Source organism: Eriocheir sinensis, chromosome 56, assembly GCF_024679095.1.
Source record: "Eriocheir sinensis breed Jianghai 21 chromosome 56, ASM2467909v1, whole genome shotgun sequence".
Taxonomy (NCBI): domain Eukaryota; kingdom Metazoa; phylum Arthropoda; class Malacostraca; order Decapoda; family Varunidae; genus Eriocheir; species Eriocheir sinensis.
The window spans coordinates 4,512,790-4,522,051 of NC_066564.1; the positions used below are offsets into that span (position 1 = coordinate 4,512,790).

General features: G+C 36.6%; 1 protein-coding gene across 2 annotated transcripts; it reads left to right on the top strand.

Annotated features, from left to right (window-relative positions):
- The first annotated feature begins 1,845 nt into the window (after positions 1 to 1,845).
- On the top strand, positions 1,846 to 7,758 carry LOC126984185 (translin-associated protein X-like). 2 transcript variants are annotated; one of them, XM_050837660.1, is made up of 4 exons: positions 1,846 to 1,993; positions 2,995 to 3,228; positions 3,387 to 3,526; positions 3,944 to 7,758. In XM_050837660.1, exons 2-4 carry the CDS (start codon positions 3,011 to 3,013, stop codon positions 4,411 to 4,413), a joined length of 828 nt encoding a protein of 275 aa, XP_050693617.1. In that variant the 5' UTR covers positions 1,846 to 1,993; positions 2,995 to 3,010; the 3' UTR covers positions 4,414 to 7,758. The 2 variants fall into 2 exon arrangements, with proteins under 2 accessions (XP_050693617.1, XP_050693618.1); XM_050837661.1 differs by having other exon boundaries at positions 1,984 to 2,060.
- Positions 7,759 to 9,262: the final 1,504 nt, after the last annotated feature.

The following is a 9,262-nucleotide window of genomic DNA, read 5'->3' on the forward strand; positions in this document are numbered from 1 at the left end:
CCTATCCAGGGGTAGTTTTATGACCCTGGTGGTAGTTTGACCCTTCTTCTGTGCCATGAACCTTAAAAAAACACTCATGAAAACCCGATTGATGCCCTCCTTGACCTTTAGAAATAGTTGATGTGAGAAGCGATGGCGTCTTAAAATACGACCCAAATTGTATTGCTTCTTAGGCCCTCCTCCTTTCGTTAATTCCTCTTTAATTTCTTCTTTTTCACTTATAAACACTTTTCTTTTCAATTTCCTTCTCCTTTGTTGTTTTACTTGCAACAATAAACTATCAATCAATCTTTTCAATATTACATCAATTTCTTTAGCGCTAAACAGAACTAAACAGAAAATAATGATAGAAAATTGATTGATTGGTTGAAAGTTTATTATTGCAAGTAAACAACAATTAAGGAGAAGGGAAAAAATACGTAGAAATTATTATTAACTTTTTAAGTCATGAAAAAAGTAGAGGAGAGGCGATAAAATAAAATTAATTAAAGAAACACACAATTAAAGTAGACCCAGGAAATAATGATAAATAAAGAAAGAAAAAAATAAGCAGAGGAAAAGCAATTAAGGCGCTGAAGATTTTAATGGAAAGAAAGAAAGAAGAAAAAACCCACAAATATAGAAATGTACGTAAATATATAAAAAAAAAAAACAGTGGAAAGTCAATAAAATAAAAATACAAGCAACAGAAAATACTGATAAAAAAATAATACGGGAACGAAGAAGAAGAAAAAAGACGAATATTCAACTAAACAGAAAATAATGATAAAAAATAATACGGGAACGAAGAAGAAAAAAGACGAATATTCAACTAAACAGAAAATAATGATAAAAAAATAATACGGGAACGAAGAAGAAGAAAAAAGACGAATATTCAACTAAACAGAAAATAATGATAAAAAAATAATACGGGAACGAAGAAGAAGAAAAAAGACGAATATTCAACTAAACAGAAAATAATGATAAAAAAATAATACGGGAACGAAGAAGAAAAAAGACGAATATTCAACTAAACAGAAAATAATGATAAAAAAATAATACGGGAACGAAGAAGAAAAAAGACGAATATTCAACTAAACAGAAAATAATGATAAAAAAATAATAAGGGAACGAAGAAGAAGAAAAAAGACGAATATTCAACTAAACAGAAAATAATGATAAAAAAATAATAAGGGAAAGAAGAAGAAAAAAGACGAATATTCAACTAAACAGAAAATAATGATAAAAAAAATAATACGGGAACGAAGAAGAAGAAAAAAGACGAATATTCAACTAAACAGAAAATAATGATAAAAAAATAATACGGGAACGAAGAAGAAGAAAAAAGACGAATATTCAACTAAACAGAAAATAATGATAAAAAAGAATACGACTTAATTGATTGATATACGGGAACGATTGATTGATTGATTGATTGTTTAATTGTTGCAAGTAAAACAACAAAGGAGATATTTAAACACGAATATATAGGAGTGTAGAAAACCATGAAAAAGCAGAGGAAAAGCAATAAAATAAGAGAAGGAAGCTTACATATAGGCGTTGAAGAATGAAAAGAATACAAGCAACAGAAATAATGATAAAAAAGGACTGTAGGGGAAAAGAAAGAAGAAAAAACACGAATTTTAGTGTAGAAAACCATGAAAAAGCAGAGGAAAAGCAATAAAATAAAATTAAACTCAGGAAACAATGATAAAAAAGACTGGAAAAAAAGAAATGAGAAAAAAAACACGAATATAGAGGTGTAGAAATTATTATTGCAGAAGAAAGGCAATAAAATACGAAAAAAAAAGAATCTGAAAGGCGCTGAGGAAACTGAAACCAGAAAATAATGATAAAAAAGGGCTGTAGAAGAAAAGAAAGAAGAAAAAACACGAATATAGCAGAGTAGAAGGCCATGAAAAAGCACAGAAAAGCAATAAAATAAGAAAAAGAAGCCACATACCGCACATAATGGGAGCCGTTGCAAAGGCATATTCCAGGAAGGTTGACTCAGGTAATATTTCAGCCCATGTAATCTTTTCCCACAAGATTATTTATTAACTGTAGCTTTAGGAAATTAGGTAATACATGCTTCTGTACCTCTTGAAGCTGTCCACTATTTATGTATCCCTGTGAAAGCTTGGAGTTTTCCTTACAACTGTCAAATAAGCTGAATATTAGTGTTACAAGGTGTTTTTAGTGTTACAAGCTGATTATTAGTGTTACAAGGTGTTTTTTAGTGTTACAAGCTGATTATTAGTGTTACAAGGTGTTTATTAGTGTTAAAAGGTGATTATTAGTGTTACAAGGTGTGTTTTAGTGTTACAAGGTGTGTTTTAGTGTTACAAGATGGTTTTAAGTGTTACAAGGTGATTATTAGTATTACAAGCTGATTATTAGTGTTACAAGGTGGTTATTAGTGTTACAAGGTGGTTTTTAGTGTTACAAGGTGATTATTAGTGTTACAAGGTGTTTTTAGTGTTACAAGCTGGTTATTAGTATTACAAGGTGTTTATTAGTGTTACAAGGTGATTATTAGTGTTACAAGCTGATTATTAGTGTTACAAGGTGGTTATTAGTGTTACAAGGTGGTTATTAGTGTTACAAGGTGTTTATTAGTGTTACAAGGTGGTTATTAGTGTTACAAGCTGGTTTTTAGTGTTACAAGGTGGTTATTAGTGTTACAAGGTGGTTATTAGTGTTACAAGCTGATTATTAGTGTTACAAGGTGTTTATTAGTGTTACAAGGTGTTTTTAGTGTTACAAGCAGATTATTAGTTACAAGGTATTAGTATCTTCTCTAATAATAATAATCATAAGACATTCACCCATATCCTTCTATACATGTTACTGAATAAGAGACATTATTTTATGCATCACAGCATAGGTTAGCTGTTGAGTAGCTGGCCGATATATAAGTTAACTTTTCACAGCATAACTCACTTGCATAACTTACCAGTATAATAAGCATATTCTGAGCTCATTTGAGTCTGCAATGTATGTCCCTTCTTCTAGGGGTGAGCCAGCTACCATGGCAGAGGTGCAGGAGCCAGCTGCCAAGACAGACCTCAAGGGCTCCAGCAGAGAGCTTCCAGAGGCCTGCCAGGACTCTCCGTTAATGGTGAAATTTCGAGAATACTCAAAGATGCTTGACGAGAAGAATGACAAGTATGAACGAATCTACAAGACCAGCAGAGACGTTACTGTTCGCAGCAAGAGGGTCATTTTCACCCTACACAGGATCCCTGGGTAAAGGCATGCAGCCCACGGCACAGCAGCCTCAGCTTGTTAGCCCTCACGCCTTAGGTTACAATCCTATGGGCTGGTTTAATTTTGTCTCTGTTATCAGTTGCTATTTATTACAAATGTTTCTCTTGTTTTGACATTTCATGAAATCTCATTTTTAGGGTGTCAGAGGATGTCAGGGAAAGTTTGCTGTCATCTGGGGCCAATGAACTGAGGGACATTGAGCAAACCTTGATGAAACACATAGCAATGGAGCTGAGGGATGAAGACCCACACCAGTTTGTTAACGCTTATACTTCAGGTAAGGACGGAAAAGTGTGTCAACTCTCAACCAGACACACCAGTCTGTAAGATTTCCTACAAATACTTCTAAATCTGCAAATCTATTATATATCTCCAAAAACTGCAAAAAACTGTTTTTGCCATCTTATCAGAAAGCATATTAATTATCTTACTCTTTTGTCTCAAATCTGTGAATATTTCTCTCAAATTTATTATATCTAAAGTTATCATTTGTAATGGATTAATTTATCTCACATATTCAGTATTATGAACAGCTGCTTTTTGGGAATCCATCTCGTGATGTGATTGTTGAATGCTCCTTTGAGGTCTTTTGCCTGAAAAGTTCTCCTTACATACAGGCTGGCCTTCAAATTAAATGTAAAACACACATGTTATGTTTTACTAGAAAATTTATTGTTCTCTGAAATAATTTCAGGTATTCAAGAATATGTAGAAGCTTTGTCCTTTCATTATTTTTTGATGAGTGGGACAATAATCAGTCACAGTGAAGTGCAGAAGAGAGTAACCTTTGGGGGCCTGGCAGAAGACCAAGCGGAACTGGTGCCCCTCAACGTCCTCCTGCAGCCCAAGGAATACATCTTGGGCATTGCTGATCTCACCGGTGAACTCATGCGTTTCTGTATCAAGTGTGTCAGCACCGGGGATTTTGACAAATGCTATAAGATTTGTGACATTCTCAAAACTATGCATGGTGGCTTCTTATCTTTAGGTTATATTCCAGCCAAAGAGCTTTACCACAAGATGATGGTGTTTAAGTCAAGCTTACACAAAGTGGAGGAAGCATGTTACTCTTTACAACTAAGGAAGTCAGAAGTTCCTGCTGACATGCTCAGTGATGTATTTGCCATGTATGATGCTGATGAAAACAATGCCCATTTTATGTAGTAATGTTTATTGTCATTCTGATAAGGAAAGCCTATGACTTGTAACATTCTCACAAGTCAAGAAAGATACTGCTGCTGATACTGGAAAATGAGAGGCAAGACAACTGAAGTTGAAAGACTGACACAACAGTATGAGTTATCTAGTGGTGTATATGTTCTCTTAGTGGCCAAAAAAGCCAAAACAAAGTGTCAGATATGCCAGTCAGTTGTACAAGCAGATGGCCCAAGTAATAGATTTTATGACTGGTAAATTGTACCTTTACTTTTGTGAGCAGTAAATGGACATTTGCTTAAAAAAAATACATCAAAGGAGGCAGCTCTGGGGCAAAACAAACAAAAATACACAACACTGCTCCTAATAACACTGGGACAAGACAAGCTCTAAAAAAATAACTAATTTAAATTGAAAAAGTTGAAAGCATTCAAGTCATAAGCATGAAATACTACAGACAGAGGAAAGCTGTTCCAGAGTTTATCAGTTAAAAGGATGAAACAATAAAGGTACGATACTGGTTAACGCTTGCATTAGGAATTTGGACAGAATAGAGATGAGCTGGAGTAAAAAGTCATGTGCATTTAGGCTGTGGAAGTGGTGTTTTTTTTTTAATGAATGTTTATATATGGGTATATATTTTTTTTTTTGCAAAGCCAGCTTTCTTCAACTTTTTGTTAGTTATGTTCTGTGCAGCCAGTTGAACCCAAGTGATTCCACACTCACATAATGCATCTTGTGTTTGGAACATTTTGGCAACTATAAATGGGAACACATTTTTTAATCACCAGTGTCTCAAACAGATAAATGTGAGATTTGCTAACATTGTCATGGATAAGGTGCGGAAATTAAGACAGGTCCATTGTGTAACTTTTAGAGCTGACTGTTGCTGTTAGGTTTAATTCTTATATCAAGCTGACAAAACACTTTTCTGCCTCTCAGGAGTCCCACAGAAGAAAGGTACCCATGATTTTTCACTATAGAGTCACTTGACTACATCCTTCTTCCAGATATACTTGGCAACATGTGCAAAATTATCTTCGTATGGGAAGTTTAAGTGATTGTGGTGACCAATGTATTCAGCATGCAGAGATTTTTACTAATAATGTGTGTACATGCAGTTTCATCTTGCAAAATAATATGGTACAAAGAATTTTTATTGCTATGATGTGATGCATATAGAAACATTAGTGGAGAGCACTGGAGTGATTCACAAGGTTCTGGTGGCCGGGGTGGGGGCAGAAACATGTCCATTTACAATCCTTACTGAATGCTCCACTTTTATATTTATATTTTCAATGTGTCACTGATTCTAGTTTTCCATAGGTGATTAGGCTCTTTTGCATCTTTGTTTTCATTTTTTGTCACATGTTTGTATAGGATGATCATGTTTTGTCTTTCCTTGCATATTTTCAATGTGTGTGTGATTTTCCCTAGTGTCTTACAGGAGTTAGGTTGTGCTTGTTATCCATATTTTTCCAAGTGTTTTACAGGAATTAAGTCATGCTTCATAGCCATACTATTTATCTAACCTGTTCTTAAATTCATGAATGCTCCTTGCTTGAATCATCTCTTGACTGAGATCTTTCTCTTTGTTAATTGTTCTTCATGAGAAGCTGAATTTCTCTTCATATATTTTGATACTTAGTTTTACCAACTTAAATTTGCTTCTCCTCTAGTCCTTCCACTGTCATACAGCAGGAAGTATTTTCTATTTTTTTTTTTTTTTTTGTAGCATCTCATTCCATTGAAGTGTGTGTGTGTGTGTGTGTGTGTGTGTGTGTGTGTGTGTGTACCTATTTGTAGTCTACCAGGCCCAAGCTAAGCTCTAATAGTCCCATCTCTATATCTACATTTATCCAGCCTTTCCTTCATTTGTTGGACACTGTTCGCCTCCACCACCTCTTCCCACAAGCTGTTACATGTGTTTACACTTCTATGTGGAAAACTACTTTTTTGAAGTCACTCTGACAGGTTCCTTTATTAAGTTTCTTCCTATGTCCTCTCAGCCCCTGTGTTCTCGCAGTTAAGAAGAGATCATCTCTATCCACCTCATCAAACTTATTTACCAACTTATACAGCATGATCAGATCTCCTCTCTCCCTTCTTTGTTCCAGTGTCATCAAGTCCATCTCCTTCAATCTGTCTTCATACATCATATGCGAGAGTTCTGGGACCATTTTAGTTGCAATTCTCTGTATCCTTTCCAGCTTTCCGATCTTTTTGTAAGGGGACCACACAACTGCAGCATATTCAAGCTTTGGACTTATCATTGTTATTATTTTCTTCATTTTCTTCATCATTTCTTTGTCCATAAAATGGAATGATACTCTTATATTTTGCATGTGTGTGTGTGTGTGTGTGTGTGTGTGTGTGTGTGTGTGTGTGTGTGTGTGTGTGTGTGTGTGTGTGTACATTATATTGGAAATATGCTAGGTGTCAGCACTGACCCCTGCAAGGATCTGTTTGTCAACTTTCCATAATGAGGATTTTCCCCTCAGCTCTGTCCTCAATTCTCTGTATTTAGAAAAATAAATAAAATCCAACTATAATGTTTTTCTTGAACTCCTTTATACTTCAGTTTCCATGATAGCCTTTGGTATGGTACTCTATTGATGCTTTCATAATATATAAATAAATACTGTCCACCCAACCATCTCTCGTTTGTATTACCTCTTGTACGCTAGCTGTCATTCTGCATGAAAGCATCACGCGCTGGACTCGCGATTCGTGCTAACCACTACACTACAGAGCTCGCGATGATAGTGTGTGTGTATGTGTGTGTGTGTGTGAGAGAGAGAGAGAGAGAGAGAGAGAGAGAGAGAGATAAAACACACACACACACACACACACACACACACACACACACACTCTCATTGCTGATAAAGACAAGTCAGTTTAACAAGTCATAACTCATGGATGAATAGTAGTGATCCTGCGGTCACATGTATAGCTACGTGTTGCCGGCGTGGCCTGGGCTGGGTTCGCTACACTCACGATCATTTAGTCGTGTTTGGTTGTGATATGAACTTGATCGCGTTAGGAACAAGATCCGCGTTAATTTGGTGACAAGGCCAAAACAAATTGCATCACACAAACTCTGATCTGGGGAACGTTGCGCGACTTAGCCTTGAAACACATTATGTACTATGTAGTACAGCTGTAAAGGATCGAACAGAAACGGATCAATTGAATCAAATTTGAGCGAAAACTATATAGACTTGGTGTTGTGTTGGTTGGGTGGGTACCGATGGATGGAGTCAAGCTTATGGTAGCTACCCATTTACAAAACACAACACCAACAAGGTATTTAGATTTCGCCGACTGTACGTTATGACCATCAAGAGTCGACACACACACACACACACACACACACACACAAAAAAAAAAAAAAAAGTACCTACCCCATTCAACCCTACTCGCATATATCAATAAAGGTGAAGCTGAGGCGTATATGCTTAGGTGCACGTGGCCTCAGTGCTCAACTCAGTCTTAATGAATGCCCCTTGGGACACAGGGCGGTCACCACAGTTTACCTTCCCCAAGTTCCCCAGACAGCCGTGCATTTATTAACCATCCTGTATAAGAGGAGGAACAGCTTGGCGTAACAAATCTTCGTATATACACAGATTGTATATTTATATTTATCTTCGTATGTACCCCCCACCCCCATCCCCACCCCCCGCTCTCTGTAACTTCCCCCCCACTGTACTAATAAATATTTGAGTTTGAAAAAAAAATATTTGGCGTTTTCCTTTGTTGTTTACTTGCAACAATAAACTATCAATCCATCAAATTTGCCTCTCGATCACTGGAACCCGAGAGCACTCATAATTATTGCCCCAGTGTTCTTAATATCGTTATAAAGAGGTGATGTGCGTGAACAATTAGTTACGTAATCGGTGGAAAACTTCGATCAGCAACACTATATAGTATAACATAGAAGGTATAAGAGGGGAAGCTAATGACAACTTAACAACAATTTTTATATATATCGGCAAAATAAACAAAATAATAAATAAATAAATACCAGAGAAGGGGAACTGTTATATGCTATGGACACGCGTATGCATAGTCATGTACGTGTTTACTTCGACACACACACACACACACACACACACACACACACACACACCTCTTACACTATATCTGCACATAAAAACAACAACAACAAAAACGACAGCGATAGAGATTACAGCTACCGAGATTTGAGATTCAAGTGCTGTCCCCTCCTCATGCCCTGTTATGTGACTTGATATTGAGAAAATCCCGCCAGATCTGATCACTGATACTCCCAAGGTTATGATCTGGGGCCATATTTTCAAACAATTAAGGTTTTCGAAGGAGTTTTCAGCATTTCCATGGGTCGTTTTATGATCCTGGTGGTAGTTTGAGCCTTCTTCTGTACCATGGACATAAACAACACTCATGATAACTCGATTGATCTCCATTTCGGCCTTTGAAAATAGTTCACGTGAGAGGTGGAAGCGATCGAATACCGCCCAGAGAGAGAGAGAGAGAGGATACGCTATGGCTGCGCGTGGCGGCGGTGCTCATCTCTGTCACGAGGAAGTGCAAAATAATCATAGAACCTATACATCCTGACTTCATCACTTCAGACCACGTAGACCCTATATAGTTCAGATTAGGTGGTCTATCCTTAACCTAAGTGAGTTTATATTAAATTCAATGCCATCAAGACTTTGCATTTCGACTTCAGTGAATATCAAGTTGAAGGGAGTGGTGGTCGAGCTTGTAGAGGGGGAAGAGAAGACATGGAAGAGGAGGAGATGAAGGAACGTGACAGACTATGAGATTCTAGATTTATATACAGAGAGGATTACATCTCCCCAGCAGT

Excerpts from the sequence above, each read along its gene's own strand:
- LOC126984185 (XM_050837660.1), top strand. The coding sequence starts at position 3,011 with ATGGCAGAGGTGCAGGAGCCAGCTGCCAAGACAGACCTCAAGGGCTCC. Across the intron at positions 3,229-3,386 it reads ACCCTACACAGGATCCCTGG|GGTGTCAGAGGATGTCAGGG; the intron begins GTAAAGGCATGC and ends TCTCATTTTTAG. Across the intron at positions 3,527-3,943 it reads TGTTAACGCTTATACTTCAG|GTATTCAAGAATATGTAGAA; the intron begins GTAAGGACGGAA and ends AAATAATTTCAG.